The 17,414-nt window shown below is 47.1% G+C and overlaps 3 protein-coding genes across 3 annotated transcripts; 1 reads left to right on the plus strand and 2 right to left on the minus strand.

Annotated features, from left to right (window-relative positions):
* The first annotated feature begins 3,298 nt into the window (after positions 1 to 3,298).
* On the plus strand, positions 3,299 to 6,202 carry LOC124686349. Its single transcript, XM_047220314.1, has 7 exons — positions 3,299 to 3,413; positions 3,534 to 3,709; positions 3,798 to 3,853; positions 3,955 to 4,069; positions 4,675 to 4,797; positions 5,513 to 5,684; positions 5,768 to 6,202. Exons 1-7 carry the CDS (start codon positions 3,324 to 3,326, stop codon positions 5,951 to 5,953), a joined length of 918 nt encoding a protein of 305 aa, XP_047076270.1. The 5' UTR covers positions 3,299 to 3,323; the 3' UTR covers positions 5,954 to 6,202.
* Positions 6,203 to 7,355: 1,153 nt separating this feature from the next.
* Positions 7,356 to 9,420, minus strand: LOC124686350 (protein TRI1-like). Its single transcript, XM_047220315.1, has 2 exons — positions 9,121 to 9,420; positions 7,356 to 7,818 (listed from the first exon to the last, which is right to left on the minus strand). Exons 1-2 carry the CDS (start codon positions 9,418 to 9,420, stop codon positions 7,693 to 7,695), a joined length of 426 nt encoding a protein of 141 aa, XP_047076271.1. The 3' UTR covers positions 7,356 to 7,692.
* A 2,952-nt stretch (positions 9,421 to 12,372) lies between these two features.
* Positions 12,373 to 14,798, minus strand: LOC124686351 (probable pyridoxal 5'-phosphate synthase subunit PDX2). The gene is made up of 7 exons (XM_047220316.1): positions 14,671 to 14,798; positions 14,448 to 14,575; positions 13,549 to 13,636; positions 13,388 to 13,461; positions 13,056 to 13,247; positions 12,804 to 12,901; positions 12,373 to 12,704 (listed from the first exon to the last, which is right to left on the minus strand). The coding sequence occupies exons 1-7, from the start codon at positions 14,726 to 14,728 to the stop codon at positions 12,572 to 12,574; spliced, it is 771 nt and encodes a 256-aa protein (XP_047076272.1). The 5' UTR covers positions 14,729 to 14,798; the 3' UTR covers positions 12,373 to 12,571.
* Positions 14,799 to 17,414: the final 2,616 nt, after the last annotated feature.

Below are 17,414 nucleotides of genomic sequence, written 5' to 3' on the forward strand. Positions count from 1 at the left end.
ATTATGATATATTACAAAACCTGTTTATGATATCAAGCAACCAATCCTTAATAAGAACCTTGTTTGTGAATCACTCTAAAAGTGCAACACACCCTGAACCAATCATTACAACTCATTGATCCTAAATCATCGGGGTTAGGTCACGCTTAGAGCGATTGCATCTCATACTTATGCATCATTGCATCTTTGCCAATCTTTTAAACATCATCCTTACCGGACGATGATGCTATTTCAGAATTTGGAGTTATTGCGTATCGAAGACCTTGCCTGCACAATCTTGCAGTCAAGAAAGGCAAGTTCATCACTTGCTCATGTCATTTGAGTATTTTTACCAAATTACTTGCAAAGTACTATGTTTATCACTATTGCATAAAAACCAAAACCACTATTTTCATAATTATGAATATGACTATGTGGTGGGCAATGGAACCATGGATTGTGTTGATATGGTGGAGGTTCCATTGCAAGGGTTTATATCCATCTAGGATTAACAACAAATGTCGTCCAGTGATTCTTGTGCCGTAATACCCGTGTTAACCATAAGATCTGGAATGGGACGGACTAGTCAATCGTATTTCCACCTCTTGTACATCAACGGATGCGCTTACCGTAGCAGTTGTATCTTGCGGAGCAACTTGAGGGTGGGGATCCCACTCTAAGTCCCCACGGTTATGCTGTGCGTACCGTAGCAGTTGCGGCTTGCGGAACAACTTGAGGGTGGGGAACCCAACCTAAGTCCCCACAGTAATGTGGTCTATGATGGGTTGCAGCTACCGGCGAAGGAGTTTGGTTAACGAGTCCCAGACTGTCGTCGTGGTCGGGGTCCATCCTTAAATGGTGTAAGAGGACCGGCGAGGACCCAGGGTCGGGGTTTGCAACAACGGGTGGGTGTGTGAGGTAGCGGAGGAATGTGATTGGCTATGACCTTATACCGGGCCTCACACCATAGGAAGTGTGGACGGGTCATTCTCGGTTGGCACCAAGGTTAAGATCTCTTATGGGTAAAGCAACACACCTCTGCAGAGTGTAAAGAACCGTGACCTGTCACTCCCTCGTTCCGGGATTTGGAACTGCGAACGCTGCCGGAAAGGAGCTCCATGAAGTTCTAGTAAACCGGTGAAGGCTGACGGACATAGTTCTTCTAAATAAAAGCAACCTTTTGAAGAAATGGTTATGAAAACCTGCATTGGTATTAGACTTTCTGGTCTAATGTTGTAGCTAGTGCATTAAACACCTCTTTCCTATAATAAACTTGTTGAGTACGCTCGTACTCATCCCACTCTTAAATCCCCTGCTTAGATATGGAGGCATCGAAGGAGGATCTACAGTGCAACTCGAAGGCCGAGGAGTCAACAACTACTTCAAGAAACGAGACCTCGTCGGAGGAGTCAGATACCCCATCCAACAAGGAGAAAACCTAGTTTAGCCATAGAAGGGAACTAGCTTCCTAAACCTAGCTCCTATTTAGCTAGAATCTATTCATAGCCCCTATAGCTAGTCAAATACTCTACAAATAGAGTTAGTGATAGGATTAGACTACGAGTCGTTCTGCTGGAGTTTATTTGCGAATTTACCTCATTGTAAAGTAGGAGGCTGTGCTGATCTTATGTAACAGAGTCTGTATGTAATTCTATAGACATGCCTTGGACCCGCATATGTTTCTGTTGTACCACTCTGAGCGATATAATACTAGTGGAACGGTGTTTCATTGGTGTTATATCAGACTTGCATACTACACCATGCAGTGGTATGCCGGGTCACCACAGTAGGCAAAGGAATGGTACCAGTAATAGATCTAGTGTTAGTTTTGCTGTAGGTTTACCCTTTGTGGATTTTGAGGGTAGGATGGTGGTCTCCGGCGACCAGATCCACCATGCCATGGATCTTCTCGGCTTCACTGTGCCTCGTCGGTGGCAGGCGGCGGCGCAGGTGGCGGCGCAGGTGGGGCTGCGAGATCCTTGCATCCCTCTGAATATGGTTGGCCACAGGAGCTTCGATCTGGGTGTAGTGGACCACACCCGGGTCTCTGTGACTGCTACTCGAGTTGCGGTGGCACTCTCTTGGGGAGAGCCAAAGACGGCGACGACGGGAAGCACTCCTGGCTCCATAAATAAGGTCCGTGTTTCCGGCTTCCTCTGGGTCTGGAGTTTAGCGGCGTTGCTCTCCCATCTGGCCGGCCGTGGTGGCGAGGAGATATGGAGGTGTGGCGAGGCGGTCTGCAACTTTGGAGGTAGCCATGGAGTTCGTGGTACTGCGCATTTTTGGAGATCATCCTCTGCAGCACACGTTTGGCTGCCGACTCAAGGTGCTGGCGGGCAGCAGCTCCAAGCCCTGATGTCGTCGTTGCGTCAGGAGATCATCAACCTCCATCGGAGGCCCTTTGAAGGACTCGCGGCGGCGCACCACTTCCCCACTGTACCAAGTGACCATGTTCCCGGTGCTGGTGGAGAAGGCTGTCGCTTGAGGCCTAAACTCGTCGGCGGTTGCAGAGGACCCGATTGCATTTCACTTTTCCAGTATAGGGTCTGTTCTATAATTGACAAGGGACTTTTCCAGATTGTTTTACTTTTAGAGGTCCTTTCTATAATTTGTACCGCACTGCTTCAATATTAATGCAGTATCCTGGCCCTCTGGGGCCATCTCGGTTCAAAAAAAAAAAAAAAGAGATTAGAGAAAGGATGGAAAATGAAACCCTTGAAAAGGCTAAGGCCGATCATGATCTCAATGACCGACTTAGCAAACTCAAATGTATGAAGGATCTTGGGGATAAACCTCGTAGGCGACCGTGGAAACATACACAGGAGACTTCTAGCTTGCGTGACACTGTCTTTGCTAGAGGTATCTTACTTAATATAGTACTCACCGGAGCATATACAAACATAATATTGATGTCTCTAGATACATTTTAGTTATAGATACATCCATATTATCGATAAGTAATATGAATCGGAGGAACTATTTAAAATTAAATTTTGATTGTTCGGTTTCCAGCATTCGCTTGAGACAGTTTACTTTTTGAGAATTCCCAGCGCCAGATTTTTTTTTTGAGAAATTCCTAGCGCCAGGTGGGCTTGTGCGTGCAGTACAGACCCTACGGCCACGGGAATCGCAGCTCTCTCCGGTTACCAGTCACGGACTCACGGCCCATTTGAATTGGCTTGGGCAGTCTACCAAACTTGCTCAGCTCAGAGCGACAGTGCCAGTGCGCGCTAGTCACAGACAGACGCACACCCCGCCGCGGCAGATAGAGTTGGCTTGGAGTTGGAGAGGCGCACGCCGCGCCACGCCACGGCGAGGCCACCACCACCGTCCACGCCCCGGCCATGCTCTCCCTCCTCCCGCCCGCGCGCCTCCGCGCCGCGCCCTCCGACGCCGCCGCCACCGCGCCGCGCCGCCCGGCCGTCATCCTCCCAGTTAATGTCCCCTTCCCTCTCCCCTCGCCGCCCGCCCACGGCCTATATTTTCTTTCTCTCTCTCCTTCGTCCCAGTGCTTCTGTGTGTGACGCGCGGCGGTCTGTCGTAGTGGCGCGCAGGGTCTCGGGAACAACACGGCCGACTACGCGCGCCTGGCCGCGGCGCTGCGGGACGGCCACGGCGTGCCGTCCGTCGTGGCCCGGGTGTCGCGCCCCGACTGGCTCCGCAACGCCGCCGGGCTCGCCGACCCCAGCTACTGGCGGGGCACACTCCGCCCGCGCCCCGTCCTCGACTGGTAAACAAGCTTACTCTCCGAGGCATTCCGTCGAACGCAACGCCTGCTTCGCTCTAACACCTCGTTTGCCTGCCTTCGCGCGCTGCAGGTACCTGGAACGGGTGGAGGAAGCCGTGTCCGAGGCCAAGGAGCTGTGCCCTCCAGGTTCGTAGACGAGAATATGTGCAGAAAACAATGGAATAAAACGAACCATGCTCTGAAATTAAGACCATTCATCCTGAATCGGAACTGTTCAATGCTTGCAGATGGGAAGTTGTCATTGATAGGGCATTCCGCTGGGGGCTGGCTTGCGCGCGTATACATGGAGGAATTCGGGACTTCTGACATAAGTCTACTGCTCACCCTTGGCAGTCCCCTCCTGTACGGTTTCTCATCTGATCGTTGCTTAATTACTCCTTGATTGATTTAGTAGTCTGGTGGTGAAGTTTATCCCCTTCTTCTAACTCAAACATTCATGTGTGGTTAATGGCTTGTAGTTTTCGTTTGACAATTCTTGTGGACATTTATGGGCCTCTAACCATACAGATATGGATTGTGAGATGGAGGAATATGGACTTGAGACTTTGTTACAATGCATTTATAATTTTTTCCTAGTAGAATCCTAAATGTGCAAGCTTATGTTGGGGATACGCCCGTTAGCTGCACAATATGCTCCAGATTTGCATGTGGATTTTGTATCCTCGTGTTTAGAAGATATGCTTAGGCCTTATTTAGGAATGTAGGAAATTTTATCCTGTTCCCTTTAAATTGGGAATGATTTTAATTAAATTTCCTGTCGATCCAAATCCAAAGGGATTGGGCATAATACATATCCATCTGAAAAATCCCTTAAACCCATCCTATTATAGTTCTCTTACAGGTAGATCCATCCACACAAGTAACTATCTACATATGTTTAATTCAAAATGTAATCCAGAACATAATATTCTCTGACCTGATTCCCATTGTTTTTTTCTAATTGCCAGGCCACCTCCGAAAGGTATCTCTGGCGTTATTGACCAAACTAGAGGGCTACTGGACTACGTCGAGAAGAATTGCGCTCCTGCGGTTTACACGCCAGAACTACGATACGTGTGCATCGCTGGAAGGTAACTTACGGTTTCAGGTTCTGCTTAAGTAATCACATGCGGATCATATATACATATCATAGAGTTGTGCTGAGGTTTATGGAGTACATTTTATCTCCACCGAAACATCTCATGACTTTGTTGAGGTTTGCGCTTAATTGATTACATGTGCAGTGCAGTGCAGTGCTATCTTATGCAAGTTTTGCAACGGGAAAGAGTGTGACAGAAATATGTTTTGTCATTTTTCTGGGAGGACAATTTTTGTTTTATTTTATTAATGTTGCTTTCACTAGACTGGAGCATAAATGGTACTTCCTCTGTTCCCTAATATAAGACATTTTGGCAAGCTAAATGGCAAGCTAATTTAGCTTGCCAAAACATCTTATATTAGCGAACAGAGGAAGTACATGTTATCTTCGTGGGCTGGCTTAATTGTGAGCATTCTTCCTGAAATGAGTCTTGTAAACCACAAATTTTTATTTCTAGAAGAAAATACACCTTGTGCTTACTTTGATTTTTCTAATCTTATTAGAAACTCACTTTTTCCTACAGAAAGACATAGTTTAGCAGATACTTCAGGTTAGAAGCACATTGCATGATGCTCGAAACCTGTGTAGTTACAGAGTAATTCACCTTGTTCTTTGCATCCACTCTGGATCAAGTTATCTGTACAGACTATTCTAAAGTAGTTATCCAACAAGACATTGATTCATCACACCACCTTCACTCTTGGCAGGTACATTCAGGGCGTTCCTCTAACTGGAAACTCCACTGCTACTACAAATGAGATTGTTGCAGTGGATGCACCATCAGACGGTGCTGAAGCAGTCATGATCAGTGCCGAAGACAAATCCGCTCAATCGGGCCCCACCTTGCGAGCTCGCTTCGTTGGACAAGGCTACAAACAGGTGACTTGCACTCCGCACTCCAGCAATACCATGCTGTGAAATATTCGCCATTCGATCCTGAACAAAAGTGTCCTCTCAACTAGGTTTGTGGGCGCGCTGACGTGTGGGGAGACGGTGTTGTCCCCGAAATGTCTGCACATCTGGAGGGCGCTCTAAATATAAGCTTCGATGGCGTGTACCATTCTCCTGTAGGTTCTGATAATGAAGCGAGGCCCTGGTATGGCTCACCGGCGATTCTCGAGCAGTGGGTGCATCATCTCCTCAGTTGATGCCACATAAGGTTTACCAGTTCCTAAAGTTTGACAGCAAAATGGTGTATTGACTATTGACATGTCGTGAGGTAAGTGTTGTACCAGCCAGCCCCAAGAAAGTCATCAGTGTAGCTCTGTAGTGTACAGAAGATGCAAGTCCTTTTGTACAGAGCTGCCTCTGTTTTCCTATTTGACAAATTGTTATATTTCAGATGCATTGTAGCTCTGTAATGTACAGAAGATGCGAGCTTCAGATTGTCACAACGTGAAGGCTCTCATTTTCCCCCTCCCCCTCTCTCACCTTGCTACAGTACCTGAGCGGGTTCTCCGCCGTTTCTGGCTGGGCCAAGGCCCTCTCCGGCGGCGTTGGCGCTGGAGAGTGGCCGAGGCTCCGTGCCAACCGCCGTAGTCTGTATAGTCGTAGGTTTGGGCTTTATGCACTGTCTGGCAGACAAGATCTTGTGCAACTTGTGGTGGCTTCTCTCCGACGAGCTGCTGGTTTGCGCACCGTCGCAGCTATCTCCATCAGTAAGGTCAAGGGTCGCCGTCTAGCGATCTTTGCTCCTTTCTTGATGTGTCTTCTCCTTCTGGCCGGCCGTGGAGGCGAGGAGAAGGAGAAGGGCAGGACAGCTCCAGTTGTTAAGCAGTGGGGGTCTTCGGCATCTGCACGACGCATTTGCGCGGCGCAGAACAGCTGAAGAGCTCCCCGACAAGCTTCCATGGAGGAAGGAGTCGGTGTTTCCTCTAATGGTGAGCCCATGTTTCAATAAGCGCAACCACCTTCTTCGTGGTGACGCTCCTCCTCTTCTCCTCTTGGCCGGCCTTGGTGGTGAGGGAGAGGGTGCGGTTGGCTGCGTTGTTGCCAGCGTCTGCAGGTGGTGGTCCGGTGGATCTTTTAAGTCTGTGATCCAGGCAGCAGCTCCCAAGCAGCGGCGTTCTTCTGCTGCGGCTATCTCTGGCCACAAGGGTGGCCCTGCTGCGCTCGGCCAACATGGCACGAGCTTCTTCGGGTGAGGATCTTCATGGACCTCGGTGTAGCGTCCATCGCTGCGGCTTCCCCAAGTGGTCTCATCCCCAGCGGAGGCAATGGCTGCCACGCTGGAGTGTCAATCTACATCAGGCGTTTCCGAGTTTTCATGTGGGGTGTTTATTGTAAAACGCAAGGACACTATTGTAATTTTCAAATTGTCACAACGTACAACACTACTCTATGTACTACGATGTGTATGAAATTGCAAGGCATCTACACGCACAACTTGAACGACAACAGAGAAATTTTCTGGTATGTAACAGGCGGCAGGAAAGCAATCAAAGGCTGTGGCCAAAACAGACAAACAATTCTATGCACAAAGTAACCCTAAAATCACCATGTTCGCAACAAGAGTGAAAAACTTTAGCACACATTTGATTGACCAGAACCTGCGTGTCACAAATTCACCATTAGCTGCAACTAGACCAGCATGATATTTATGACCAGGACAATGTGGCATTGACAGACTAAACACTGAACCACATCAACGTGCATGCGGGTGCCCTGGCAGGATGGCAGGAGCTACGAACCACAAAACACAGGGAATCCTCTTTACATGCAGCAGTGAAACCCCCAAACCTTAATGGTGAAGAAAGTCTAAAGTCTTAACACGATCACAGCGACTTAACTACCTAGTGGAATGTTTGGCTTAACATGAATCGCAAAAGAAGCTTCCCAACACTGGTTCAGAGCTGAAAGCACCAGTGCTGGCCCCCACTTGGCTGCTCTACTTAGTCTTGATGAAATGAGGGTTCAACAGCCCGGTGATCTCCATCATCCCGATCTTGTCCCTCCCAGCAAACAGGTTCTTGAGCTTCTCGTCACAGAGGATCTCCCTCTTGTTTGCTGGGTTCTGCAAATCATGTAGAGTGGATTTGTATTACAGGATCACACAAATAACAAGCCAGTAGAGCAGCCAGTTGCAATTTAACTGAATCGGCCCATAGATAATGCAACATCAGTGTAGGCAATTGCTGTAATGGTTTATATATTTGCAAGTGCAAAGTAGACTTCACATGTGAACTATTTAATTATTTCAGATGAAGACAACTAGGTCGTATATAGGTTCAATCTTGCAATTAATAAGGTACAATCAATCAAGTAATCAATACAGACAATTAGTCATTACAGAGGGGATCACAAGTAACAGCATCAGTACGTGGTTAGGCAAAAAAATCTGAGTAAACTTGAGCCTACAGATCAGTCAGTTGCAATTTAACAGAAATCAGTTGAAAGATAATACAACATCAGTATAACTGAGCAACATTATGGTTTATAAAATTGCAAGTGCAAAATAGACTTCAAAAGGAAACAATTAACTATTTCAGGCACAGAAAACTAGGTCATATATAGGTTCAACCTTGCAATTCAGAAGGGACAATAAATCAATCAATCAGCGATGCATACATTTAGTGATTATTAACTATATATATCACATTCCACCGACAGCAAATTTTGCCTTACCACAGAAGAACCTTGTGAACAAAGACATTAGGGCCTAACATCAGTGTTCAGCAAGCATTACTGACGATGTGCTAGAAGGCAGCCGTGAAACTACAGAATTTGTAATATCATAGCAAAATTTCCAAAGACAACTGAAACTGAACATGAAAATTTGAACATAAAGTGGCCATGCCCATTTACTTCATTGTACAAAAGGTACAACTGAACAAACCTCAAGCACATACGAAAAATGTCAGCAAGCTATCATCTCCACTGAAGTGAGATTTACACGGTCTCTATCTAAACATACAGAAATGGTCTCTATCTAAACACACAGAAATGGGGAACGAACTGCACTGCGGAGTGACCAGAGCCAGGAAATTTACCAGGGTTGACAAAACTGATATTCCTATGTGGAAGCAGTGGCCTGAAACTTTTGTCAAGTTCCATTCAGGGACTAGATCAAAACAATAAAATAGCAGCAAACCTCGAGCTACAATCATAGCCTTCAGATGGGGGGTTTCCTAGCCCCAACCACTACAATCCCTAGAAGCTGACGGGAATCCGTAACCAAATCGACCGAAATGGGGTTTACTTTCTTCAAAACCCAAATCCAGCATTCTCCAGAGAACGGACCACATCACACCACGCAAGAGCAGGTAAATAGCGGCAGGGATAAGATAACAAGTAGGCCTCTATCCACGGGTAGTACCTGGAGGCCCTGGCCCTTGATGTAGGCCCAGACGATCTTGATGGCGCCGGCGCGGGAGATCTCGGGCGCGCCGCCGGGGAACTTGCTGAGGGCCTCGGAGACGGGCAGCGGCCGCATGATCCCGCGCAGGTTCTTCGCCTCGGTCGCGTCGTCCTTGCTAATCACCTTTTTCGGGGGCTTGACCGCCGCCGCCGCCGCCGATGCGGGCCTCTTGCCCCCCGCCGCCGCCGCGGAGGAGGAGAAGGAGTTGGCCACGAGGGCCCGGCACCCGCGGAGAGCCCTGGCCGCCGCCGACGACATCGCCGTGGGATGGGTGGTGGCTTGGGTGGAGTTCGGCGAGGAGAGGGCGGCGAGGGTTTTGCGGGGTTTAGGGTTTGGAATGCCGATTTGTATTTGCGAGATGCGAGTGGGGAGAAGAAGAGGAGGAGACCAGTCACTTTTACACTCGGGCCCTTGGGTATGTTCGTAAATACGACCTGTCTGACAATTCACGGTTGTCTAGTGCCTACAGTGTACAGTTCGTGGCTTAGCAGCGGCGAATTTGGATGTTTTCTGGGGTTAATCGTGAACGGTTGTGTTTGCCTGTTTGTAAGTACCTGGTAAAAAAATGTGTTTAACGATGGAGCAATTTCTATTTCGGTCGTTGCTGAATTGCGGCCCTAAACTTACTAGTTGAATGCCCGTGGGTTGCTACGGTCACATAAATTATTTTGTCATCATACATACTATTATGTCTTTGTGTTATGTCATCTAGCATAGTGCATGTCGTTTTATTCAACATATCAATGCAATCTTTGATACCGTTGCGCCACCCATTTGGGTCATCTCCCTGACCCGTCTCACCCTGATCATAATACATAATAAATTGCCAAATTTCTTTTCACCTTTTTTCTACTCTTTCCTTGGCCATATTATATATCCTCTTACTCTACACCATGACATTATGCCATCATGTGTGTGTATTAGTATGTGCCTTTTTAAAAAAATCTACACCAAGATTGGCATTGAAGATTGTCCTCTTACTCTTCACCAAGATTGTTGGGTGAAGATTGACCAGAAATGTTGATGGTCCTCTTACTCTACATCGAGATCGACATTGAAAATTGAGCAGAAAAATGAGGAAATACAGAATATTGGGCAGGGAATCGATCATGATGAACACCAATGGACACATATTGGAAAAAACTACGGCCTGAAAACAGTCCTCAATTTTAGCCTTGATGATTTGAAAGTTATCATATTTCTAGTTAATTGCTATAATCTTTTACATAGTAGTTAACAAGAAATATCACCGAGTTGTATTGCTCGTGGAACACGGAGCAGGTGAGGCTTGCTACTCGTTGGTGTAGGAAGCTTCAGACCATCCAAACCATACTTGTCGTATACAAGTTAGATTAGTGTAGGAATCTATCTTCCAGCCCTCAAATGAATATGAATTAAATTAGGACGAAATTATAGGAAGGAGTAGCTCACGCAAGAAGGTACAACCAGAAGCACTTCGCCTTTTGATTCCACTGGTACCACATAGTAAATACACCTAAAATCAATATTCTTTTGAACCTAAAATCAAAGAAAGTGATCAGTAATCGTGAAGCTGAAACACAAGCTCTGACATCCACGGTGGCACAACACAAATCATGAGGTATCCCAATATACATGCATTCGAATGCATGATTTACCTGATGGATACAAACAATGCTGATTTTCTCATTAACTGCTATAATCGCTAACATATTTCTCTCTCGGGTAAGCGTTTGATGCCTATACAGATATGATACTATACATCGATTGTTTATGCACCCGATCGTCCAACTCAAGCAGCGTTGCGGCACGACCAAATCCACACACAATGCTGATGTAGTTAAAGCGGCTGCCGCCAAGCGTCGGCGACAAGATCCGGTAAGGATTCATGACTACGATGTCGAGGCGATTCAATGATTCACATACATGATGCCTGAGAGTCTGTACTTACGCTCATGCTGACAACAACGAAAGACAAAATTGTGATACAAATATGAACATTTATATGAGAGAAGCGACACGAACCATAAAGCATGAAAGAGTCGGTGGCGGCTTGGCACACCGTCTGAGTTGTATTTCCTTACCGCTCCTTGTCGGCGGTGTGATGCAGCAACAGGAAGATGCCACAATGTGTCACGGGCACACCTCTAGGGATCACCCATCCATGTGGATGTAATATATCGTATTTCATCATATACCAGTCAAATGCTAGGCGAAAGAAAAAATATGTATAAGATTTGGAGCTACCTAAAATCAGGCATCATGCACTTTGAGATTGAGAGCGCCCCGCGTGGTTCATTAGAGTTGGCCCACGCTAATAGGATTTTGGACCAGGTCTTATAAGAAATTTTCCGATCCATAACTTCCCAATTTACGAGCGAGATTAAAGTATCGATGCATGCAAAATAGAAACGCATGTAGCAGGAGAATATTTCTTTCCTTTTACGTCATGGAATAAAAGGCTGAGATGTTAATTACAGGTGATTTTTTAGCGCTAATAATTAAGATTTTTTATAACGGGCAAGAGATTATGGGAAAGGTTAAATTTTTTGGCAAGTATTTTAATGCTTGTGCAGATTTGATTGATATGAGATTGTTTCCTCATTATATGAAGGACGAGAGATTGTGGGAAACATTAATTTTTTTTGGCAAGTATTTTAATTCTTATGCAGATTTGATTGATATCGTCTGAGATTGTTTCCTAATTAGGTCTGACGAAAGCAGCGATCGTGAGATTGATTGGACGTACAGGATGCTCTCAATGACGACCACCAAAGTGCGTTGAGTGTCAAACGACCAACTCCCATTTAATAGTAAAGATTAATAGTAAAGATACTCATATTTCAATTTGTTGTAGAGTGGCCAGAGAAAACAGAGAGGTAAGAATTATGGGACGGGTGGAGTAAAGACATGGTTATTATTACAATCCACAACCATGTCTAAGGCAACCTTACAAAGTTGACAGAATATCATTAGAACCATCATTAAACATAGCTTCATATTGCGTTGATTTGATATTGTAGATGCTCATAATTTTTCCAGCAAATTCGGTCAAACTTCACAAAGTTTGACTTCGGACAAAGCTACACTACATTTTTAAAATGAAGTTGATATAAAATAAAGGAACCTTATCTACCAATGTACTGCAAATTTCTATGTCAAAATAACAACAGATTTTAATATGTATTTGTAACCGTCGTGCATCTGTAATAACCCCCGTCACTAGGTGTGTAGTACTACACTAACACAAATATTCAGCTGCTCAGCTTCTTTCTCACAGCAATATCATAGTGTTGACTGTTGAGCACAAATGTGATTATTTTGATCGGTACAGTTTGTACGCCAGAAATATACCCTGGAGTGAGCATAACACATTGCCCAAAACCCTTTTCTGACACAGGCGAATGATCAAACTTTAGTTTTCTTAGTCCTACTCGAAGATGGGCAGATCAAGAGGCTTATTCTTCTCCACGGCTCCCGCCTCGCTTGAAGATGCTGATAGTGATAACGCAGATAAGGCCCTCGATTGAGATTCTTTGTCCATGTCCAAGAAGAGGCGATGCCTGCCCAGGAGCAGAGCGCAAGCATGGTTCAGAGTTTGCACCCTAACCAATGAGAGGTGAAACAAATAACATGAACTGGCACGGACGAAGATTACTAACCATCTAGAGTCTGATGTTAATTCTGGGTGGAACGCGGTGGCAAGGATGTTCCCTTGACGTACTGCGACAATCACCCTATCTTTGGAGTACACTTCGTCCTGCGAGATTATTGCATTGCACATCAGTTCCTGTAAATATTTGATTCCCATCGACCAACAAATCCCCTACAAACTCTAATTGGTTCGAAAGAGAGCTAATTACTAGCAGAACATAGGAATGCTAGGATAAAACTCAGGAGAAGAATAAGCAAACCTCCAAACCCTCGCCAGATGAAATTGTAATGCTGGGTCTACCAGCGGGAACAGGGCAATCAGCCAATACTTCAACATCTGCTCCAACTTCCAATATAGCAGGAGCTCGTATAAATACGCCACGGCATGTATGATTTCCTCCTTCCTTCTCTGCAAGCATCGGCACTGAAAGTTCTGTTTCAAAGCTTTGAAGCTGCAAGAGAAATATAGTTCGTTGTCAAACATGGTGCTCGCGTTCCTGTGCATTCATCTGAAAAACTTCCAAAGATATACAATTCAAATGACACTAACAACTAATTCAGCCATAAATAGACAATGTTTTCCTCCAAGTACCTGACTCCCAAAAAAGTTACGGTGGACAGTACAATCTAGTCCCCCAACAAGTTCCTGGCCTCCTGTTTTTTGCCCTGCAGGTTACATTGCTTATTGGTCATAATGGTACATCAATTAATCTCATGGACAAAAGTATAAAGCCGTCTAATAATGGGTGGTACCTACTGCCTTGTTTGCAAGGAAGATGAGCCCAGCACAGGTTCCCCATACAGGTTTTCCTGCACTGACAAATTCTCGAAGTGCAGGAAACTGCAAAGCAGATGAAGTTGAATATCTGAGCATTTTACATTACAAGTAAATAAACAGGTAACGGGGAGTATATTTGTGACAAGCTGTTCTGCTGAAGCTATAGGCTACGATACCATAACCATGTAGACGAACTGCCGATCGAATCATAAACTCATCTAAACAGGAACATCAAATGGGTGCCCTTTTCAGAAATCTCTCCTCGACAGTCACTACACATAGACAGTAATTCAATTTGCCTTCGACGCAGTTCTCTTTTCCTTTTCTCTTTGTTTTCTAAAAACAGGGGAGAATGTGTACAATGTACAGATTGGGAGCAGACGGTGCTCCTCTAGTCCGGCAAAGAGAGAGTTGTTTAATCGCAATTTAGTAATGAATACACTAATCGCCTTTCGCACGACAAAACCACGCAACCACTTGATTCATTTTTTACGTGCGGCATTATACCAGTAAAATGTACAAACCCACTTTGATTCATTTTCGATGTGCGGACAATTACCAGTGCAGTTTACTAACCCACTTGATTCATTTTCGACGTGCTGCCAATTACTAGTGCAGTGAACTAGTACTAATCCACCTGATCTATTTTCGGCAAAATAGAACCAAGAAAGAACCTTATCATTTCAATCCAATTTCTCACCCCACCGGTGAGCATCAATCATATCGTATTACCGTGCCACTACTGATGCACAGATTTCAGAGACATTTGGCAGAGCCTTCATGAACACACACAGCAGGCAGTATCGGGAATTCAGACGGACAGAGAAGATTGGACGACGGGTTTGTCCATGTGAGAAACGGAATAGGGACGTACGAGGTTGTGGTAGTTGGCGAGCTTGGCCATGGTGGTGCTCTCGCCGCCGGGGATGATGAGCGAGTCGAGGCCCAGCAGCTGCTCCGGCCTCCGCACCTCCACGCCCTTGGCCCCGATCCTCCGCAGCGCTGCACCCATACCGGAACCAAGAACACGTCAACCAACCGACCAAAGGCGAGAGAAAAAAAAAAAACGTCGGAGAAGGTGGGAGCACGCAACGCACCGGCCATGTGCTCGTTGTAGGAGCCCTGGAGCGCGAGGACGCCGACCACCGCAGCCATTGCCGCTCTCGCCTGCCTCGGGACGTGTGGTGCGGTTCGGGAGGGTGGGTGAAAAGGGGGGTGACGTCACGGGAATCGGGAAGGGAGGGGAGGAAGGAGGCGCACGTCGGCGTGGGCGGCCGCCGCCACACGCGGTGGGTGGGTGACGGAGACGGCACCGCTGGCGAGCAGCGCTGCCCGCCCGATCGTCGGCGGGACTGTCCCGGCCGTCCGTTCTCGCTGGGTAGGGGCCGGGCTCGAGTGGCGGCTGTGAAACCGTCAGCCCACCGGGCCTAGTGGCACGTAACTAGTTTCTTGCCGATCGATTTGTCACCCTCAACCAAAGGAAAAAAAAGTTATCTTCAACCCTAAAAAAAGAATTATTCTCAACTCTAAAAATAACATCTAAAAAATATAAAAACAAATATTGAACAAATCAATCAGTTTGGCTCACTGGAAAAAAGACTTGGTCCTTCAGATAAAAATTAATTAGTTTCTTGCAACAATGGTGTTTGACAAGGGAACACTATTAACACATCTTCTAAGAGCTCTAAGCTCCCAGAGTTGCGAGCTCTAAGGGCATCTCCAGCGGGGCGATCCATCCCGCGCCCGCGCGTCCGGATGGGTCCAATTGGACAAAAACGCGGCCCAGCGCGCGGACCCATCCCTAAAACGGATGGTCGCGGCGTCCAGGACGACCCAAACCCGGCCCAAATCTGGGACGAGTTTGCGTGGCCGCGGACGCCGAAGGCTGGTCGCTCGCGTCCTCCCCTTGTCCGCCCCTGGTCCGCCTTTCTGTCTCCCAAAACAGAAACCCCTAGCACACATCTCCCGCCGCTCCGCCGCCAGCCAAGGACCGGCGATTTGGGAGCGGCGTCCACACCGGCCACCGTCATCGAGATGCCGGCAAGCGGGGCGGAAGCATAGGTCGCGGCCCTCCGCTGCTTTCGCCGCATCGTAGCAGAGTCGGAGGACGCCATCGCCGTCGCTGTTGTCCTCTCACCGTCGCGAGACCTCCCGCCGTTCGCAGGTGCGCTGTTGCCGCCGGAGGTGAGCTCTCCTGGACCGTGTTTCCAGACCGCAAGTCGGCCGAGACGGTCATGGCCTGCAGGTCCCTACGGACGCATTGGATGACCTCCGCCTGCGATGTGTTCGATGAAATGGGCGTACTAAAATTTGTCCCTTTCATCTGTAGATCATGATGGACAGCGACGACGACTACTTCTTCAAGAACTTCATCGACACGTCGTCAGACGAGGAGTCCGACGAGGAATTTTTCACGGAGGCTGCGCTGATCATCCACGAGCACATTGTCTCGCAGATCCCCGTGCACCGGGGGTCCTTGCCGGGGCGCGCGGCCGCCTTGGACCGCAAAAGAGAACGCGGCCACGACCAGCTCTTCACCGACTACTTCCAACCCAAGGCATTGTTCACGCCGGCCATGTTTCGCCGTCGTTTTCGGATGTCCAGACCGTTGTTCCGCCGGATAATGGATGGCGTCAAGCTCTACGACGACTACTTCTGCGCGAAAGTGGATGCAATTAGCAAGGTAGGCCTCTCTTCGTACCAGAAATGCACGGCAGCGATTAGGATGCTCGCATATGGCGTTGCCGGTGATTTCGTAGATGAGTACACGCGCATGAGTGAGTCTACCGGCTTGGAAGCGATGTACAGGTTCTGCAGAGCAGTCATCGTTTCGTTCGGAGAACAGTACCTTCGGCAACCTAATGCAGAGGACACAGCTCGTCTGTTGTCAATCAACGCTTCCAGGGGTTTTCCTGGGATGGTTGGCAGCATAGACTGCATGCACTGGGAGTGGAAGAACTGCCCCTTTGGTTGGCAGGGGCATACAGAGGTCATTCTGAGGGGTGCACAGTAATTCTTAAAGCTGTTGCTTCACATGATACATGGATTTGGCACTCATTTTTCGGAATGGATGGCTCGCACAATGACATCAATGTGCTGCAGCGCTCTCCGGTGTTTGATAGGCTAGCGTACGGTCAGTCCCCTGATGTGAATTTTGAGATCAATGGCCACCACTACACCAAGGGGTACTACCTTGCTTATGGTATCTATCCACCTTGGGCTACACTCGTGAAGACAATCCGAAAACCCAACTCAGAGCAGGAGGCAAGGTTGCCAAAGAGCAAGAGGCAGCCCGGAAAGATGTCGAGCGTGCGTTTGGCATCCTCCAAGCTCGTTGGGCTCTCGTCAGACACCCTGCCAGAGCCTGGGATGTGCAAACTCTGTGGGAGGTGATGACCGCTTATGTAATCATGCATAACATGATTGTTGAGGTAGAGCGGGATGATTCACTCTTTGATAATGACTGGGAGGACCAGGGAGAGTTGGTTACTCCTCAAGGTGGTTCGGCATCATTCCAGGACATTCTTCATGCACACCATGAAATTCGAGATCTAGTTGTACACAACCAGCTGCAGGCTGATTTGATCGAGCACGTGTGGCATCATGTAGGCAACAATGCTGCAAACAACAATGATGATGGAAATCTCGAAGCCTAAAGCATTTGTAACGTTTTTACATTTTATTTGAATAATAATTTATCATTGATTACATGGACAATGTAGTAATACATTTTGTGCATTTGAACTATTTTATATATTTTCTATAATTTATTTGACGTTTTTATTCAATTTACAAGCAAAAACATACCATACGGCGCCGCGACCCATTTCTACAGCGTTGG

Source organism: Lolium rigidum, chromosome 2, assembly GCF_022539505.1.
Source record: "Lolium rigidum isolate FL_2022 chromosome 2, APGP_CSIRO_Lrig_0.1, whole genome shotgun sequence".
NCBI lineage: Eukaryota > Viridiplantae > Streptophyta > Magnoliopsida > Poales > Poaceae > Lolium > Lolium rigidum.